The 22,299-nt window shown below is 37.4% G+C and overlaps 1 protein-coding gene across 1 annotated transcript in view; it reads right to left on the bottom strand.

Annotated features, from left to right (window-relative positions):
• Positions 1–9,412: 9,412 nt before the first annotated feature.
• The window catches only part of LOC107554003 (synaptotagmin-9-like), a 61,384-nt gene continuing 48,497 nt past the window's right edge, over positions 9,413–22,299 (bottom strand). The window contains exons 4-7 of the mRNA XM_016236359.1: positions 21,000–21,120; positions 18,744–18,915; positions 17,606–17,735; positions 9,413–9,750 (exon numbers count right to left, since the gene is read on the bottom strand). Of these exons, the coding sequence (XP_016091845.1) occupies positions 9,682–9,750; positions 17,606–17,735; positions 18,744–18,915; positions 21,000–21,120 (492 nt within the window). The 3' untranslated portion in view covers positions 9,413–9,681. The remainder of the gene's footprint in view (positions 9,751–17,605; positions 17,736–18,743; positions 18,916–20,999; positions 21,121–22,299) is intronic.

The raw sequence follows: 22,299 nt of genomic DNA, 5'->3' as shown, positions 1-22,299 counted from the left end.
ACGGTCACTGGACTCGCTGCTCGGGATGGAGAAGAAGATCGCTGAATAAAGGCTTGGATTTGGGTCTGTTCCTCGCAGTCGTATGCATTCGGAAGATTTGGATTACAGCGCATGAATAAAATTGTTTAATTTCGTAATTATGTTGCAATTTTGGTGTATTTTATAGTTCGATTGTTAGTCACAGCATGTTGGGAAAAATGCATTTTGTGGCCTATGGCAATCAAAGTAAAGATTATATGACAAGTAAAGGTTAAACGATTGCAGAAATTTTATTTATTTTAAGGTTTAAAGTGAAGTCTTGTTTAACATTATGTAGGCATATTCTTGGAAACGAGCTGGCAGCAGAAATCACACAACAAAATGAAATGTTATAATTTCATAAGTAAACAATTTAATAATGCAATTGAAAACAAGCTAATTCATATGACAACTAAAACTAATACAATTAATGCCGCGATTTCAATATTCATAAGGATTCCTTTTTAGGTGTTGTCAATACGTCAATTTTGTACATTTAAATGCTGAAAATACGTAAGTATTTGTACGTTTAGATGCTGAAAATATGTCAGTATTGTACGTTTTAGTGCCTGTAAAAACGTAAGTAAATGTATGTTTTATAGAACCACGTTATGTAACATACATACGAATTATCATGAGATCACGTTGGTGTCACACGTTTTAATGACAAACGGTAAAATACATATATCAAGAGCATACTCCCAGATGAGCATGAGAGAACAAAACAGCATTGGATGAAGTGTATTAGAGCCCTACATGGGCCTTGAATATAGGCTCTTGCCAGTCTTTTTTCCCCTTCTCGCAAAAAAGCTTATACTACTGTTTCAGCTATTAAAACAGTTCAGTTTTGTATGTAATAGAAAAGTGATTATATATATATATATATATATATATATATATTTATTTATTTATTTATTATTTTATTTTTTTTATAAAATTAATTCAGAAAAACGTTTGGAGAATTTTTTGTTTAGTTAAATTTTTAAAGTTTTTTTTTTTTTTTTTAAGTAAGGACCAAGCGGCCAGCGGCAGACAGTGAGCTGATCATAGCCTATGTTTGATCAATTTAGCCTTCTCACATCATCATGACTTGCCTAAAATAAAATCTATAGATATAAAACCGTGCAAGCATATCACAATGTTAGTTTATATGTTTAACCTAGATAAACGTGCGCTGTTAGATGCATATCCAATCATTTGTGCGGAGAGTGGAAGCTGAAGCGCGCTCTGCAGGACATGGAGGCGTCAGCATAATCATTTGCATTTTTTTCTAACAGTTGAAACAACTTAAAATACGCAGTAATTTTTGCTCATAAAGGTAAGAGTAATACATCATTCTAAACTGTAAAGGGTCTACTTTTATTTGTGTGCACTCACAATATCAACAAAAGGTCAGTTTTTTATAAAATAAAGAAAACAAGTGCTTTCTGTGGTCTCGGTCTTGAGCAGGAGCGAAATAATTTTTAAAACGAAATAATTCAAATCGAAAATAGAAACCCTTTCATTATGTAATCCCTAAAGATGCATTTCTCTCTAAAGGCACGTCCAATGAGGAGCTGGTGAGTCATTTTTTTTCCATCACCATAATTGATGGATGTCTAAAATATAAAAATGCATTTTATTTTATAATTCTGTACAATAAAAAAAAGCACAAATTATAATGGCATATGTGTAAAACTTTGTCCTATAATTGTATAGCTTCTTATATTTTCTGATTTTTATGTTGCTCTGTTCTGAATAACTTAAAATGTAAAGGATTTGCTGCAACACAATTTTGTCTGATATGTGAATGATTTAATAGCCTATTTTTTTTCCCAAAAAAGAAAAAAATCCATGCAGCAAATTCTTTAAAAACAGCTTTAAAAAATTACTTTATTGCATTCCAGACGCTTTTAAAGTACTTTTCACTATACATTTTATGGGTAGCTTGAATTTAAAACATTGTCATGAATTAGTTGTATTCCCATTTGTAAAATAGCCTACAAATTAATTGTTAACACAATCTCATGAAATTGCGTATAACACTTTTTTTTGCTTCTATTTGGCATACAATATGGGGTGCTGTGTGTACATTAATGAGGAAAAAAAATTAACTTAAATGATTTTAGCAAATGGCTGCAATTTAACAAAGAGTGAAAAAATGTAAGGGGGTCTGAATACTTTCCGTACCCACTGTATATGCAGAAATTGACTTTGGCATGCAAAAGACTGATAATTCATAATTAATGGCATGGCTGGTTATTCAGTCGACAGAAATATGGGACACACAGGCCTAATAACTGCTTAAATGTTTGCGGGGCAATTCTCAGGTCATTCTGAGCCCTCATGGTACGCACAGTGTGTACAGTACACCTGCAGGTGCCACTGCATCACAGTACATTAGGCTTGTTAGGCAGACACCCAAAATGTGTACCATTAGGAGTAACGTTGAGAAGGGTTGAGAAACGTTGTAGGATACTGGTTTGCTAGGACAAAAATCAGCTTTGATTTACAATTGTGTGCATGAAATTAAGTGCTAACTATAGATATCTGTCAAAATGTATGTGGATTTCTGTGTATAACGTGCCTAAAAGTGTAACTGCATTGTCACAAAATACTGCATTTCATGGCATGTAATTGGCACAGCATGGAGGAACTCATGTCTTTGTTAGTGTCAGTGGGTAGAAGGGGATTTTTTTGGAATGTTGAGGAAAAAAAAAATAATAAACTGTTATTTTTCTCCAAACTGGAAGGCATGTTGATGCATTATACAATAATGGTTTGGTATATAAAAAAAACACTGATGGCTGTAGCATTTGGACCAATCAGACACACAACTATTTGTTATATTTAACAAATAATCTCTAACGCCACCTTCACCTAACCAAAGGTCCAACTATGAGGGTCTATGGACTCTTCCCCCGAAATGCAACTAACACCTTAAAAGGGCAGAACCAGGCCTCTGGTTACCTTGGTTACAAAGACACACATCAAGATAAGATTGTTTTACAACTCAAAAGAATGTAGAGTTTTCACTCTAAATTCACTTTGAAACAGACAAATGTACCCATGTACTCTACAGTCCATCCTAATTATATCTCCCTCTAGATATAACCACTTGAGAAATGTAGGGACATGTACCCAATTTTCCCCATCTCATTATTTTTCCTCTTAAAGTGTTTTGCTTATGTATTGATACAAACTCTTTTAAATTAACATTTTAGAATTGCATACTATTGGTAACAGAGGTCAAAGGTATGCCATGTTTGGTATCTTTCGGCTGCATTTGTAATGGTCTAAATGTTCATTTATATTATATGTTGATACCTATGGAAGGGATTAGTGTTACCAGAATCTTTAATAGTTTCTCCATCAACATCCAATCAAAGACCATATGCAAAGCATATGCCTGAGGACAAAGGGTCGTAAACTTTCCCTCAGAAGGTACACTTTCTCATTGGCTCACTCAAATCCTGAGGGTGTGGCATCGTCACCCTTTATAAATAACTGATCACCAGATCAGGGGGGTTCTATTAGATTCAGTAATTCCAGGAGAAGATGCTGAGCTTAGAGTCTTAAAATCCCCCCTAAGCTTGTGCCAGGCTCCTGCCAAGTCCTTCCATTCATCAAGATCCTCTGAATCAAACTGGTTCTTTCTCATCAACTAACTTCAGCAGAGACCAACTGGAGCCCCAAAGCGCATCAGGACTCTTTTTCAAACAGGCGAGATGCATGGCTTTACCTAAATTTGGTAAAAATTAATAGTCAATTCAATGTAGTATGTGCACATCAAAATATAATGAGGTTCATAGAATTACAAATTTAAAATAAGGCATGCATTTGCTCAGCACAGACCAGGGGATCAAAACTACAATCATGTTTCTAGACAACAAATTTCAAAAGAGGGTTTGAGTAAGAGACTCCAAATTTGGAGATTATCCTCTTGCAGTGTGCCAAATAAATATATATATATATATATATATATATACATAGTTTTATTAAATAGTAAAAAAAAAAAAATATAGTTTTATGGGGTCCAATTGTCCAATAGACCGACGAATTGGGATCTCGCTTAGAGAGACCAATCTACTTCGAGTGTAAACTAAATGAGCCAATGCACATTTGCATGCGATTATTGCATCCAGCTGCCGCTGATCACAGCGTGAGTATAAGTAGGCAGCAGGTGCAGTGCATATTCAGCTTTTCCCTTCGGAGCCGAGCGATCGTTCTGCTCCTGACTACTCTACTGAGAGAAGAAGACTGAACGAGTTCAGCACGCTCTTGGAGAGCTCTTCGTGTTGGCGGTACGGCGCTGCAGCGGTGATGGTTTTCCGTGTCGAGTGGGTTGCACACATCAGGCTGCATTTCCCCGTTTGTGTTGCAGGTGGCCATATCCCCTGTGTGCTTCAGCACGCTAGAAGAGCTTTTTCCCTAAAAGAGCATTCACGGGTGCGTCTTTTTAAAGTTGAGGTTGCGTGGCAAACTCGACGTTACGTCTTTGTAAAGACGATGTGGGTCTTGTTATAGACAACGTATCACCCGGGCGTTTCTGGATGTGGTCGTTACCTGGCACTGGGTGATGGTCACGATCGCTGCCTCGCGTGCCTGGGCATTTAGCACGCTGAGGTGGCGTTTGTGGATGAGTCATGTTCTCATTGCGGGAAGATGATCATCTCGGAGTCGCGGGCCAAGCTCTGTTTCCTCAAAGGGGTGGAGCTCCGTTGCCTCTGCCTCAATCTAGTTCTCGTCATGCGGCAGTCAGGCAGGGGCCACTTCAGGCAGTAGCACGGGCAACAGTGATGGCAAACCCTCCAGGGAACCAACCCTCGGAGGACCATCACTCCTCTTGCACTCCGCAACCAGTTGAGCTGCCAATAGAACGTGTTGGGCCCTCTACAAGGAGCGTACCAGCAGTATCCGTTGGCGCTCCTCCCGACGACCGGATGTCAATCGCTGCATTGGAGGGTGAGCTGGAGCTTTCTGGAGAGGAATATTCGGCTGTGCTGCTGTCCTCCGGGACTGTAGCAATGCCTGAATCGGATCCGGAAATAACGGCTATGCTTTTCCGGGCCGCCGTGAGGGTAGGGCTCGAGTGGAGACCTCCACCGTGTCCTGAGCCCTCAAGGTTGGACGATTGGTTCTTCGGGGTGGTCTGATGTTCTGCCCCGGTGGGCAGCTGCTGCCTCCACCCGTCCGCCGGCCGCAGCACCCCAGCCTGCTCATCGCCGAGGGCGGCCCCCTGCGTCCGCCCCGCCCGTCCAGGCCCCCCGTCAACCTGGCGGTGAGCGGAAGAGCAAGAGGCCTCGGGACGGCGACCCAGAGAGAGAGGGATGCACCATTCCCTTCCCCGGAGGACGGCCGGGTGGAGAATCTGGTTTCCAAAAATCTCGACAGGAGAGCGGTTTTCTCTATCTCTGGGTCCCAAGAGGGCATGGAGAGTCGCAGACGGACCAACACCGGTCCACACTCCTCCTCTTCTCTCGCCAGCAGGTAGCAGCGGGTGGTTCGAGAGCATTGTCAAAGGCCCTACTCACGTACCCTCTGCCAAACTGTGGAACCAGGTAAGTGTTGCACTGCACACTCAGACCCCTCTTCAGGTCCCTGCGTTCCACCTCGCTGCCCCACCGCAGGTACGTCAGTGGTCCCGCTGGTCCAGCTTGTGTGGTGTCTGGGTACCTGGCTACCCATACCATCTCGCTGATTCCTGCGGACCATCAGACTCGGCTATGCGATTCAGTTCGTCTGGCGTACACCCAAGTTCAGCGCCATCCGCTTCACATCAGTAAAGGCGGCTGATGCTCCTGTCTTGCGTGCAGAGATCGCAGTCCTACTGGCGAAGGATGCGATAAAGCCAGTCCCTCCAGCCGATATGGAGATGGGGTTTTACAGCCCCTACTTCGTTGTACCCAAGAAAGGCGGTGGGTTACGACCGATCTTGGACCTGCGTGTCTTGAACCGGGCCCTTCACCGGTTACCGTTCAAGATGTTGACACAGGAACACATCTTCGAGTGCATCCGTCCCCAAGATTGGTTTGCAGCGATCGACCTGAAGGACGCGTATCAGAAGGCAAATATTTGACACACACACATGAGAGACATATCTATAGACAGCTTAACATGTCTACTTTTAAACGAAGTAAGTCATGACGAAAACAAATATTATGTGACAAAGTAATCAGTATGAAACCAACGCGATGTTAAGTCTTGGCCGTCGCCCTCATTATCGCTAATGTGACCACGCCCACGCGCCGATCGCGCTTTTGTTATTACAATCGTCCACGTGAAACACGCGCATGTAAACGCCCACATCACAGCAAACACAGCAGCTACGTTTCCTCAAAGTTCATCTCGGCTACTTCGCTTCGGGAAGAAGACGCGCTGAGAGAAATACACTTTGGATTTCCTTCAGAAGAACGCGCCCGCGTGATATTCAGTGGAGGATATAGTAAGTATTTTTTTTTATTTGCCTACTTGCATTAGTTGCTATTGTGTTACTGTGACATAACTTGTACATATTTTACTAGTTACTTTTTCCAAACCATGATTCCTGACTAAATGTACAATCAAGTGAAACATTATGAAGATTAATTCACTGCATATATGTCTCACAACGCCAGGAACTTTTTTGTATGTTCTATAAAATAGACAGCAACGATATAAAAGTAATGTGAGTTATAATGTTAACATGTTGAATGTTTTATGCTCGGTCATTGGCGTTCACGATCGTCTGATGTGTAAACGTATCATGTAAACTGTAAATAAGTGATGCATCGAGAGATATATACGCGCGTCCTTTCTTATCAGTGATGCAATTTATTTATCAGCTATGTTGTAGCAATTCCTTCTCAGTCACACACCTTACTCAATCACTCACCTGACAGCTCATTATGCAGGCCTTTGTCTTCTCAGGTATGAATCATATCATTATTCATGATCATTCACGCCTACTCGCATATACCTTTTCTACACAAAAAGTGTCTTAGAAAATTTAAATCAATATATTGTTTTCTGTGAATGAGTAAGATGATTTTCACATAATTTTGAAGCAAAACCTCTAGACTTCAAGATCAGTTCCCAATAGTCTTGTGATCAAATGTTCTGTATGTGTTTTATTGCCTTATTTAAGTGACTTTAAAATTTTAGTTTTTCACTAAGCACGCATAAACGTTGTTTTCTCAAAAACACAATCACGTACATGCATGCTGCTCACATATTATTGTAGCCCAGTTTGTGCTGATTACGGTGTTATTAAACTTTAGACATTCAAAAGTTTGTAAGCAACAAAAAAAAAGCACAAATGTCAGGGCATGTCAAAACTTTTCCAGGCCCAAAACACCCTCGGACCCCAGAGGGTTAAAGATAAGTTGAAAATATTAAACTTACTACTGTCTGTATTTGCAAAGCCATTTAAGGATCTCTCCTTCAGAATTTTTTTTTTTTAAGGTAAGTGGTTACAAACTATTTATTTTAAAATGTTGAAAGTTAGTCAACGAAATGTTTATTTAAATGTAGCTAAAATAAAACGTAAACATTTTTAGTAAATTCAATGAATCATTTTTTTTTATCAGTAATAAATAAATAATTTAAGAGGAAGTAACAATTAAATAGGGCTGAAATTACTACTTTTTTATACTAGGGTAGCTAAATAAAATTGGTTAAGTTCAACTAAATTGGTTTGTTTAAATTTAGATCAAATCAATTGATTGCAAACACTTACCTTAAAAAAAGTGAGTAAATTCAATGAATCATTTTTTTCAGTGTACAAGGCTGACCGTTGCTCTGAGGCAAGGAGCTGCTGCTCTTGCGTGAATAAGTGAGTGATTTGAGGCCTTGCTGTGTTCTGCACACAGTTGGGAGAGGAAAAGCAGTGAGTCGACCACTTATCGGTCATAATATAAAATGTCATACTCACCGGAACACTACAGGGAACGGCAATCAAAGGCACCATCCACTGAAAAGCGTGCCTTCAATGGCGAGCGTTAGGAGGCTTCATAGCTATGTGAAGGAGAAAGATTCTGAGGTAATATGGCACATGGCGCTGCATTTATAGCAGCTAAGTCTGCCAATCAGACAAGCGCTCAAATGCCATTGGCTATTGCAGAACAATAGTGCAATTCAATGAGGCTTCAGGAAAGTTCGGAGAAAGGGATTTCACCTAGTATGCTTTGCAATGTCTAGAGACAGACTTGAAAGGGAACAAAAACTAACACTGCCTTTTTTGATAAATAAATTATTGATATCCCAGAGATATGAAGTAGGAATAACCTCCAATTTTGAATACAATTCAGCATAAGTTATAGGTGCTGATGCATAGGTTTTTGTTATATCCTGTTTTTTGTGCTAGAGATTCTCCTAAGATATTCTATGTCTGAAGGAAACAGATGTATCTGACGAAAGCAAGTCCTCAGGACTCTGACAGGAACAAATGGAGTTTGATTGGTGACAAAGCAAACAGATCAATGAATGCTTAAATCAATCTCCATGAATCGGAGCCATCTGACATGAGTTGCAACATCCCTGTGTCACTTAACACAGCACTTTCAACACATCTGTTGCATTGCTTATAATGAGCACACTTGTTTAGAGCTGCATGAGAGCAAAATAATTTCTGTCAAACTCAGAATGGGAAAATTAACTAGTCTCAATAGTCATTACAGGGAAAACAGCTGTGGTTTTTTACAACTGTGGTTCAATGTAAAGTCTTTTGTAATTTGAAATTAATTGTCAGTTCTGTTCTGTCATTTGGTTTAATCTTAAAAAATGAAGATACAATTATTTGCTAATTGTGCAAAATAAATAAAATAAACTCATATAAATGATATAAAGTACTGAGCAAACTCTTATAGGCACATACAGTAGATGTTTCACTAAAACATTTTTAAAATGGTAATTTATATAATTTGCATTGTCAGCCAGGAATTACATAAAAAGAAAGATCTAAAATGCCTAAACTTATAGAACTGTGACATCTTCTTCAAGATGCTTAAAACTAAATCTAAAGATGAGAAAATTTAACCATTACACCCCTATACTGCACATTGATATAAATAATTTAGAAACACTTCATTTAAACCAGATTGGTTTAGTAAGAAATAGATGTTTAATAACATGAGAAATAACATTTTACTTGCAAAGTCTGTAAACAATTCACCACCATGATGCTTTATGACAAAATCCACAGAGCATTTCAAACAAGAAACAGACATGAACTTTACCACACCAAAATAGACTCATGCGCTGTGAGAGGGTATAAATAAATAAAAAAAAGGAAAATTGACATTCTATCCTCAAGAGCATTGAGTGACACACTGACACTCCATGTAAAAACACACACTGAGACTGATTTAGAAAACATTTACTTGGAATCAAAACTTTGAGAACAACATAAAAATACTAATTTCCACTTTTTCCCCACTAAATTTTATTTTCCAAATCACCACGAGTAGCACAAAATAACCATACAGTATGTGACCACTCAACATGCAGCTGAAACAATCAAGTATTCCCATGCAGTGGAAGGGCTTCCAAGTGAACAGGTAGAAAAAAATGGCACACTATCCCCTTTGTTGTCAGGAACAGCCAACTGGAGCTCTCTGATTTTGGGCCTCTGGATCCCAGGACAGAACATCTTGTGCATGAATTCTCGTCTGTTGTTGGTCTAAAGATGAGAACTTGGACCTCAGGCTATGGCGATGGAGGGGCCTTCAGGGAATTACAGGAACCTCCCTGGCTTTCCCCTCCAGTACTGTGATACTGCAAAGAGTGCAGGAGAACAAATCACTAGTCATCTTAGTTCACTCAAAACTTCATTAGCCATGCTTGCATTGCTTTGACATTACTGCATTGAACATGTACATTCAGTTCAAGGTTCACAGGTCAAGCACTTAAAAAAAAATTAAGTAATAAAAATGTTAAAACAATAAATATACAAGTATTTAGACATCATGTTACCATTTCATTTATTAAAATGTTATTAATAATATTAATAATGAAATACGCATTTGAGATTTGAATTAAGCACAATTAAAACAGTAGGTTGTTTGCACATGACGTCATTGCTGTGGCGAAATACAGCTGGAGGGCAGGAAGTGATTTTTCTATATAGGAATCGCTAGCGAGATGGATAATGCTCATGTGTGCAAATGGTTAATATAATATTTAATAATACATTAAGATATTAATAATATATTAATATAGTATTATTAATAATAATAATCATAATACAATATCACAATAATAATATTAATAGATAAATAGATAAGGGCTGCCAGTGTTTGGGAGTAACATGTAATGGCGTTACATAATTTAATTACAAAATAATTGTTACTGTAATCAGTTACAGTTACTAAGAAAAAATGTGTAATTAAATTACAGGTACTTATGAAAATGTTAACGATTACAAAGGGGATTACATTTGAATATTTACACACATCCACATACAGATTTAATTGATTTCTTTCCCAAATTGCACTGACTACTCTGAGACATACGGGCCTATAATTTCCGCGATGCGGAAAACATAGACTGGTTCATAGAATCCAGTCATAAAAACGGAATTCCTATAGCCTAACGCGGACGGAATATGCCACATTTTGGACGAATAAATCAAAAGTAGGTCAGTGCACTTGAATCAAAACACGATATGGACTAGTGTCTGTGAATATTAAGCCGCGAAAAGACAATTTATGTCTGTGGAAATCAGGCGTGGACTGGCCATTGGGAGAACCCGGACAATTCCCGGTGGCCTGGCAGCCGATTTGGACCTCTATTTTAATATTATTATTGTATAATTGCCTGCTGTAGCGTCTGGACCACTCAAACACACAATATATATTTTGTTAGCTAGATTTAACAAATACTCTGTAACACCCCAGGAAACCGAACAGGCCCCTGGTTCCATGGTAACCCTGACACCCGATACATTTACGACCTCCTGGAATTTAGGTGAAGAAAATCGCTTCCTTGCCCATAGGGAAAATCCACAAGGGAAGGACTTTTCTTTTTTTTCCTCTTTCTACAGCATAAAGGCTTTATAGTTTATAATTAGATTGAAGCAATTCATCTACACTTTGACTGCATATATACAAGCCTAACAACCTGGTGGTCATTACTGTGTTTCACTCGCTGAGTGAAATTAAACGTGTAATACTGTACTTTAGTATTCATGTGTGAGGCAGACATAACTACATATTTGTTTAAACCAGTTTTAACTTACAGTAAACCCATTTTTTAACCAGGAAATTAACGTTCTTAGAATTGACAAGACAGTTGACCCTGAGAGGTCAGCTAAATATCTACAGCGGATCTAAAATATTCATAATTAATCATAACTAGTTATGATTAATTATTCATATTTCTCATGAGCTGATTCGTTACACTGCCGAATGTACTAAAGTGATTATTTCCGAATTCGCCATTCAATAATTAAATCTCTAATAAATTATGAATCGGTTAGTCGTGACTGGCAATGCTTCGGCTCGCGTGCTCTCCGCCAAACGGTTTGGATCAGAGTAATCAATGCGAGAGAGAGAGAATGGAGTGAGCTGTGGAAGCGCACAGGTGGCGCAGAGAAGCAAAACTACTTTTCAGGGTTTCAAGTGCAGGTCAGTTGCATCTGTAAATATGCTATTGTTGTTTTGTCTTTGTTTACTTAGTTAAGCAGCAGCAGCCCATTGCTCATCAGTCATCACTCAAAATACTGTATAAAGGACATCATTATTATCTATTATAATGTTACAGTAGTAATTTAGCAGACAAATAATCATATTTGATCATTTTAGGGGGAGCTAGGGCAGACAACAACACAACCCTTATGAAAATTAACGATGATTGCATTATAAATCCAAAGACAATGGTTACTATTGCTAAACCATGGTAACCTCAAATTAACCATGGTTTTTGCTACACTAACCATAGTTTAACCATGGAATGTGTAGTAAAAATAAGTACAAATGATAATCCATTTGCAAAAAAACAAAAAAACATGGTTACTGTACTTTTACTATAATAAAAGTATGGTTAATTTTTGTAAGGAAAAAACATGACTCATGTTCATGTTCTGGATTTTTCTTTAAATATATTGTAGTGATGTACTAATTTTGACATATAGGCAATTTAGAAAGTATAGTTTTGTTAAATCTTCAGTATTAAAGTGATAGATATCAGGGCAAAATAAAGAGAGTGAAAAGAAAAATGGAAGTGAAGGTTCAGTTCAGGAGAGAACTTTTAATTATTTTGCATGTCCCCAACCTAAGAATTGAATCCTTTTTTATGTGAGGTCCATACAAAAAATAGGGTTGTCCATGTTTCAGAATTTGTTGTGAGTGTGAGATTTCCCAGCCTGAAATGTATTTCCCAGTCCGCCCCTCGTGGAAATTAATGGCACAGACAAGTCCAGTGGCTCACTTACTACACATAGGCTTACTGAAGCTCGCTGTGTTTTCAGCCTCTGCCGCCTCAATATATGAGTACATGAACACATAAGCATAATCTCTAGAACTGCTCTGAGTCACTTCATGAGCATTTTACTTATTTTGAGAAAGCTATCGTCATACAAAGAGACACCAATGTTTCAAAAAGACACCAATGTTTCAGGAGTTTAGTACACAGAATAGGAGGCGGTAAAAGGGGGTACTAAAGTCTGATTTTGTGGTGGATGTGTTCCAATTTGATCATCTTAATTCAAATGATGAAGGATTTTGAAAGTCTGGCAGTGTTGAGCACTACTGTAAGGTTAACCCTGCATGGTGTAAATATTTGAAAATGATTAACAGTTGCAAATAAACATTCATTAGAAATTTAGAAAAGTAATCAAAAGGTAATCAGTTACATTACTTTAATAAAGTAATTGAAAAAGTTACACTACTATTACATTTTAAATAGGGTAACTTGTAATCTGTAACCTATTACATTTCCAAAGTAACCTTCCCAACACTGAGGGCTGCCAACTCTCACAGCATGAGACAGTCAGAATTCACTCAATGCTAAACGCCACACGTAGACATGATGTAAATAAGATATTATATGTGCAGTTTAGAGAGCTTCATTGATTATAACAGAACATTGTGAGATTGCGATAAATTGAAGTGAGTGACAGATTTTTAGTGATTATATGGAAGCACTATTCTTCTAACTGGACCAAAGGCCAAATACCCTGTACATGCAGCAAAGTTTCAGGAGTGACAAATATCCCGCATCCCTCATATAAATGTGGGGTTCACTTTCGAAATAGCTTGTTTGCAATCAGGGTTAGTTCAGGTAAGCAATTGCTTAGCCTATATCCACTGCCTCGATGGCAGGCAAGTATTTCAGTTTAGTTTAAACATTGCTCCTCTTCATAACATAAGGATCACGTCCAACATAATTTTGTGCTTTTCTGTTTATACCTTTCTCTTATAATAGCATCTAAAACAGGGCCGTAGTCAGGGTTTTAAAATGACCGAGGTCCCAAATCCCCCACCCCCACCCTCCTAAAAAAATTTAAAATAAATCACCAAACTGCTGTCAAATTACAATAAGAATTCTGAAAATGTATCTAATTTAAAATAAAAATCCACATTGAGATGCAAAAACTGTATTCAAATTCACTGCACCCTCCTGTAGCCACAGGACACAAAAGCTTTCCCCCCTAAACTGAAATTATGTCTTTTAAATTTGAATATAACCCAAATACTATTAATAATATTTAAGGAAAAAAAAATTGTATTTAGTTTTTCAGTCATTTTGTCAGCCCTAATACATTTTAAGAGGAAATAATTGAAGGCCAAACATTTGGATAACAATTGAAAACTATGTCAGTAGGCAGTATATTATTTGTCAATACCAGCTCTCTGCTTTGATTGATATTATTTTAATTTTCATCTTTGTCAGTGAACAAAGTAAACACATGGTAGACTGATATGTTTTATTAATAATTGTATTAAGTTACTTTATTGAGGGCTACCAGGAAAGCTATGTAATTGTTTAATAAATTCACAGTATGTGCCCATTCATTATTAATCATATGCCTAACGTTAATATATAATGAAAATGGCTTTGTTATTATTGTTTCGCCGTTGTCCTGTGGCTGCCGTCGCATCATCCAAGTGGATGCTGCACACTGGTGGTGGTTGAGGAGAGATGCCCCCACATGATTGTAAAGCACTTTGGGTGTACAAAAATACACAATAAAGCACTATATAAATTGTGCTTTATTGTGACCTGCGGTGACGAGGAAACAAATCTGAGGTCTGGACCTTTGGTGACCTCATAGCTGGCTAAGGCCTTGGTCTACCAGTACAGTACGGACTTTACTCCATCTCATCTATTCAGCTTTTCACTTCCTGCCCTCCATCTGAATTTATCGCGTCATCAGAATCATGTGATTTCAAACAAGCTATTAGAGATTTAAATTAATGGTCCTAAAACAGGCCTTTTTTATTTATTTATTATTTTGTGCTGAAATATGTGAGATATAAAGTGGTTGTTTTTTTTAAGGTGGGAGGATAGTGTTAAGAATAAGTTGGCCTTTAATAGTAATAATACAAAAACAGGATCTCACAGTACTCTTCACCTCAGCCTTCAAAACCATCTGCTGTGAAAGAAAATTATATACAGTGGGTACGGAAAGTATTCAGACCCCCTTAAATTTTTCACTCTTTGTTATATTGCAGCCATTTGCTAAAATCATTTAAGTTAATTTTTTTTCCTCATTAATGTACACACAGCACCCCATATTGACAGAAAAACACAGAATTGTCTGAATACTTAGGACCATGTGTTATTTCAGTTTTTCTTTTTTAATAAATCTGCATAAATGTCAACAATTCTGTGTTTTTCTGTCAATATGGGGTGCTGTGTGTACATTAATGAGGAAAAAAAATTAACTTAAATGATTTTAGCAAATGGCTGCAATATAACAAAGAGTGAAAAATTTAAGGGGGTCTGAATACTTTCCGTACCCACTGTATATACAGTGGCCGTTTGCTTTAAATTGAGTCCTTAGTTAGTTTTCAGAGAAATTCGGACCTTTTTTAAGGTCAGTTATGCTTAATTGTGCTTGATTCTTGTTTCCCCATGTGAATCTGAATTCCTTCTCAAAATAAAAAAATTATAATAGCAGAAGAAGAGTATCTTTGATAATGTGAGTATGGCTTTTTTTCCCCTGCAGGAGCACTACTATGACCTTGGCTCAATTGTCCAGGTAAATGTTCCTTAACAATAGATCAGATTTGCTTCAAACCATCAGAGCAACCGAGCCATTTCATGTGTCTGTGTGTTACATCTCTATTGTATTTGTTTCTAAATATTTCTAAACTTTTTTTTTTCTTTGTGTAGTCAAATTCCAAACTTACTTACAAATAAACAAATTCTGTTTCTAATTTTCCTTCCCAAAATCAACAATGTTCAGGGTTTATATGTTGCCAGAATAAAAGTAATTCTGAAGAAGTGTTGTCATAATTAATAAAGAAGGTTAACTCTACAAGTGCTGATTGACCATTAGTGAGGATACCTGCTGTTAACAAGCAGAGTCACCGAAAAGACAACAATAAAAAAAAACGAGAAGCAGATGCACAGTGATTACACACAGCTTTAGATAATTGCAAATGTGAGGATGGTTGAAACAACTCTAAAACAGTCTTGCCATGCTCACTTTTAATAAGTAAGTTTGGGATTATTTTTTCATACTTTTTTTTCATTGTTATAAGTTGTTACACTTTATACTGAGAGATAGATTCCCCCTGCAGTAATAATGGCCGCATAAAGGTCATCAGTACTCTTCTGCTCTCTGGAAGATTTAATTCCTTTGTTCAAATAATGGCTCACAGCTCTGTGTGCACATTTCACCCCCTGAACAGTTTATTCTCTAAGCGTTTATAAAACCAACAGGCAAGTAGTTATTGTCTGCAGTTTACCTGAGTTTGTGAATTATGTTGTGATTGATGATAAAAGTATCAAAGTCTCAACTCAAAATTGATTTTGTTTTCGTTGACAAGGCCAGCTGTTAGCGGAGCAGTGTTATTAAAAGTAGTATGTTAGCAAAACTTCAAATTCCACATTCATCCAAGAGGTTCAATTAGCATGTACAAAGGTTTAGTGATAAGCTGACGTAATTGTTGAAATGACAGTCTGACAAAACCTTTGTGTAAACATCCTATAATATTGCAAACAAGAATATAGTCAGTGAAAGTAGGCTATCAAATGCCTAGGGAAGTAGGCTATCAAATGCGAACTAGCGATCTGAAACAATGGCCTCAGCACCCGAAGGGGTAGGGATAAGGTGATTAGATGTCCCGTTTTCCCCGGGAGTCACAATTCGTTGCCGATTAACTTAAAGTTAGTGATGGAGGGATAGGCGGAATCGCGCTGATCAAAAATGCCTGTCAAAATTAACACTGGCTTGAATGGGCTACAAGACCATCAGCAAGAAGCTTGGTGAGAAGGAGCCAACTGTTGGTGCGATTATTCGGAAATGGAAGAAATACAAAACAACCATCAATCGGCCATTGTCTGGAGCTCCGTGCAAGATCTTGCCTCATGGGGTAAGGATGATCATGAGAAAGGTGAGGGATCAGCCCTGAACTACACGGGAGGAGCTTGTTAATGATCTTAAGGCAGTTGGGATCACAGTCTCCAAGCAAAACATTGGTGACACACTATGCAACTAGTCCAACCCGCAATGGACTGAAAACCTGCAGTGCCCGCAAGGTCCCCCTGCTCAAGAAGGCACATGTACAGGCCCATTTAAAGTTTGCCAAAGAACATCTAAATGATTCAGAGAAGGCTTGGGAGAAAGTACTGAGGTCAGATGAGACCAAAATTGAGCTCTTTGGCATTAACTCGACTTGCCGTGTTTGGAGGGAGAGAAATTACCCCAAAAACACCATCCCTTCAGTCAAGCACGGAGGTGGAAACATTATGCTTTGGGGCTGTTTTTCTGCTAAGGGTACAGGATGACTTCACCGAATTGAGGAGCAAATGGACGGGGCCATGTACTGTAAAATCCTGGACGAGAACCTCAGCCAGAACACTGAAGATGGGTCATGGATGGGTCTTCCAGCATGACAATGACCCGAAACATACCGCCAAGGCAACAAAGGAGTGGCTCAAGAAGAAGCACATTAAGGTCATGGAGTGGCCTAGCCAGTCTCCAGACCTCAATCCTATAGAACATCTGTGGAGGGAGCTGAAACTTAGAGTTGCCAAATGACAGCCAAGAAACCTTAAGGATTTAGAGAGGATCTGTAAAGAGGAGTGGATCAAAATCCCTCCTGAGATGTGTGCAAACCTGGTGACCAACTACAAAAAAACGTCTTACCTCTGTGCTTGCCAACAAGGGTTTCTGCACCAAGTACTAAGTCATATTTTGCTTGGGGATCAAATACTTTTTTCACTCACTGAAATGCAAATCAATTTCTAACCTTTATATAATGTGTTGTTGTTTTTCTGGATTTTTGGGTTGGTATTCTGTCTCTATACGTTAAAATAAACCTACCATGAAAATGACAGACCCTTCATTTCTTTGTAAGGGGGCAAATGTACAAAATCAGCAAGGGATCAAATAAATATTTCCCCCACTGTAAATCTGACCTGAATTAACTTTTGAAAGAGAAAGTACATGCATTCTTACCTCGATGAGAGGGTGCCAGTGTGCGATGGGTTTGCGTGGGTATGTCAACATTTCATTCCAATGTTCTCTGCCCAAACCCTCAGCATCATTACCTACTCGGCACACACCAATGACCTCATTGTGACCTACACTGTGAAAAGAGAGAGCAAAATACTGTTTACTTCATAAGACTACTTTTTGCAGAACCATTGCTGTAAAAATGCTGTGTGTATTATATATCTCCACTGCCCTTTCTATAAGGCTCACATACTGTACATCTTCATCAAGTGCAAATCAGAAATGTGTGTATACGTTGTGTGTTTTTTGATTTTTAAATATTTTAGATTATTTTAAGAAGAACTCAAAAAAGTCACCAGATTAATCATTATTTGTTTAATTTATAAAATGTTTTAATTTTGACAAATCAAAATTGCAATATTTCCAAGTAGCTCCAACTACCAAGTAAAGTGTAAAGATCAAGGGAATTTGTCGAAGTCTGTTACTACAGAAAACTATTTTAACTCATCTCTCAGTTAACAAGCAAAAATGTTCACAATAACAGACATACAATGAAATAAAGCCTTAAAGTTCACAAGCATAAGGTACATCCTTCATTTTTCTAGGTGTTGGCTTTGCTGACTAACCTTGTCCATGTAAAGTTATTTCCATGAATAACATCTCAGTATTAAACAACCCAAACAATGCTAAACTTACCAATAAATAAATAAATAAAAAGTGAATGAGAACACAGAGACTATTCTAATTCTCAAGCAAAGATCTGCCTTTAAATTATATTCCTCAAAGTTACAAATCACATTTGACACATAAAAGTGGAATAATCTTTAGCATATTTTTTGAAGGTGAAAAAAATAAAACTATAGAATGCCATGTCCCATAGAGTTCCATTGTAAGTGCCTTCTGTAAATGTAATCTATGAAGGATGAGTCAAAATTCATTTCTGGTAATCAACAGCATTTTACAGATGCTGTGCACAGAGCTTAACTTGTTTTTAAACTGGAACATTGCATAAAAATCAGAAAGAAAGAAAAAATAAGAAGAAATAGCAACAAAGCAATCATCTTTTATTTCAATTGATACCCTTATACAATGCGTCTGTAATGGGCAGAAAGGACACAACATACAATTATGAGATTCTCACCGATCATAGTCCATAACAGCTATGAGAAGGCTGATTTGGTCAATGTTCTCTGGAGGGACATCAAACACTATGGCCTCATTGTACACAGGGTTTAATGTGTTCCTCTTGGTGGAGGTTTTTCTTTTCTTCAGTCTCCGTCCATCACACATCAGAGAAACTTTCACATAAGGATCTAAGAAAAGAGTCCAAGTGAATAGTGAAAATATGTAATGTTATCATATTAAGAATATTACATAAAATAAAATACAATAAAGTTGGCTGAGAGCCTTTTCCAGGCATGCAATATTCTGTATAAATAGTACTGTGTGAGAATGTAGTTGTTTAGACTTCAAATATGTGTTTTTGAAATAAAGATAACGCCTATTTGAAAATTTGCTTCAACGTTTTCATAGATGTGAGCCACAGGGCGTCAGCGGACGTTCAGAGCTCATGAACCAGCCGAGAGCAGACGTACCTAAGCCAGTTCTTCTGGAATTTACTGCTGGCTCTGATGTCTAAATAGCTATTAAACATGAGATAGAATGCGTTTTGGGTAAATCTAATGGCCAGTCTTTGGTCTCATTAATCTATGTTTTGTTCCAGAGCAAATAGTATTGGCTGAAGGCAAACTCTCATAACGTTATAAATTATGCCTTTGTACTTTTGACTGATTTGCCTGGAAACTTTTATGATGGCTGATGTTGTTGTTAAATATTATTATTCAATAAATAATATTTTATACAAATAATAGTAGTATTTAGTGTTGATAAAAATTTGATTTGTTACATCTTTCTGCCATTAGATGGCGGCAAGAGACTGTTTTATGTGTGAGTCAGCAGTTAAGACTTTTATATTGAAGGAGACTGAAAAAGGGTTGTAAACAAGGAAGTTACTTGAAGGGGTGTGCATAAGACTGACATGACACCTTCATAATCATGACATGACACATGTCATGAATATGAAGGGGGTTGTATGCATGTTTATGACAACTGTCATTAAGTGTCATTCGCTCAGTTATGTAATTTTTAATGCAAAGATGACATTGTTTGAGATGTCTTTGTTATGGGCTATGGTTAGGGGTAAGGGTAGGGGTAGGGTTAGGTCAAATAGTGTCATATTTGCCTAAAAAATTAGATAACTGAGCGAATGACACTTAATGGCAGTTGTCATAAACATGCATACAACCCCCTTCATATTCATGACATGTGTCATGTCATGATTATGAAGGTGTCATGTTAGTCTTATGCACACCCCTTCAAGTAAAGTGTAACCAGAAGGGATTATTTTTACTTTCAACAACACCTTGAAAGATGCAGCCAACAAATGAACTGAGCAGCGCTGTCATCGGAAATCACCCTTAACAGATTGAAAGACAAAGATATCGCTTTCCTCAGTGGACATTCAAAGTAATGTTTTATTCTGAATATGAGATTGAGCTGAAGAATGAATGCTGTATCAGATGCAGGTAATCACACTCAGTCCATCTCTCTCTCATAATACTCTACTCTAAATAATACAGTGAGCTTTTAATACAGTAATACAATAAGCTTTCAATGAAGCAACTCAACGTTCCTTCATTACTAGTTCTAAAGTGGCATTTTCGAATTAGTAACATAGGCTTGGACTCAGCTGTTAAACTGAGAAACTGAGATTTGAATCCATGGCAGAGGGTTTTTTAAAGACACTCTGTTGTTGTCTTTTTTATTTACACACTTGTGCCATCAAACTGTTGTATAAACACAATGTCACACTCGTAGCTGTGCAATATGGCTGTATATCAGCACGCTGTGTATTACCTACTGCCAAATATATCATTATAATAATTTAAGACCATAACCTTTTACCCACAGTTCCCTTTTGAACACAAATTCAAGGAATGACCAGAGATGGCAAAGGTACACACATCCTTCACTCAAGCAGAAGTACAAATATTCGTTTAAAAAGACTCTGGTAAAAGTTGAAGTACTGACCACACTTTTTCACTCAAGTTAAAGTAAAGATGTATGTGCTCTGGCATGTACTTTAGTAAAAAGTAGCCATTACTACTACCTGTTTTAGTGTCACTCTGGTAACTGTACCTCACAACTTATTAATACATGAATACAAAAGAGCTTACATTACACCAGCTTAAAACTTTATCTAGCCTCATACATGTCCTACCATTAGTTGCAAATCCTCTAAAGCTATTTTGTTAAGGAGGAAAAAAAAGAAAGGTAATAATAAGTCATTTCAAACTGTAAATCCAGGTATATAAATAAAACCTGAATCTGCTCATACCTGAAGCTCCAGTGATGTCCATGGCTTTCAGATTTCGTGCTTTGATCATAGTGATGGTCAGTCGTCCGGCAGTGGGCAGATAGCATAGAGAAAACATCAAATCCCCCAGATCCACATTGTCCTGGCAACAGAAACAAGATTTTTTTACTCACATTTACTGTTCTACCTGTACAATAAACACCTTCATTCATATCAATGATTGTTTGATTCTGTTATTTATTCATCGTGAAAATCGTGCAGACCATGTTAAATATAGATTACATGGAGTTCACCAAGGAAGAAGCTGCCACCTTCTTATGAATTTTGTCATGCCATATCAGAACAACACTAAACAGCAACATTAAAAAGTAACAGCCGTGTTATCACTTGCTCTGGACATAACTTAGCCGAGAATGTGAGATGAGCATTTCTAACACATATTCATTTAAACTTCACAATGATGGCTTACCTCCAGTCTGCTGAAAAAGGAGGATTTAACTGACGAGATTCATCTAAACCTGACCATCAGCTCACTGCAATATGAACTTCACCAACATTGTTTAGATTGACAGAACCCAGAAATGGCAGAAAAGAGATGTTATGCTGATTGGTGTCTCCAAGTAATTCAAAACTGCCTGATATACAGAAGGACAGTTGGATATTAAGCAAAGAGAAATAGATTTGTATTTTGAAATGTGTGAGTATTCTTGCTGTGGTAATTTGAATGTTCAAAGTTATGTTTCATTTTTACATATCATTTAGGGCAATAATAGACCACAGTAATAGACCACTGTGAGAATGAACAAATGAATTAATGAATTAATTAACATCCCACAGACAAACAATGGCTCAGCAGTCTGCATAAGCCGTTATTGAGCAAACAAGTAGACAACAGAAAATGTATGTGATCAGAATTGCATTAAATCAAAAGTACAGGTTATTTAATACAAAAAACACACAAATTAGTTATAACATTGCTTTCTATAATAGATTACTTGCTACTAGTACCTCTGTGGAAAAGGCAAAAAATTGAGTTGGTTTCAAATTGATTTTTCCTCAAAAATAGTCCACACTGTAGTAGTCTCTTAACTCTTGATTTTGGAACAGAGGGTATCCAAGGATGAGACTAGCATCTGTCAGACACTATATTCCTTTTTATTTTAATAATGGGCTTTACCTATCATGTCTAAATAGTCAGTATACAGTGTGCAAAAAAAAAAAAGGGGGGGTGTTCTGTGTGTTTGAGGAATCACATGATAATTAGAGATCACATGATCAATTTAAAAAATATATCATGTGATCTCTTTAATTATTATGTGAT

The sequence above is a fragment of the Sinocyclocheilus grahami genome, unplaced genomic scaffold (assembly GCF_001515645.1).
Source record: "Sinocyclocheilus grahami isolate Dianchi unplaced genomic scaffold, SAMN03320097.WGS_v1.1 scaffold489.1, whole genome shotgun sequence".
Taxonomy (NCBI): Eukaryota; Metazoa; Chordata; class Actinopteri; order Cypriniformes; family Cyprinidae; genus Sinocyclocheilus; species Sinocyclocheilus grahami.
This window is presented reverse-complemented; position numbering and strand designations above follow the sequence as displayed.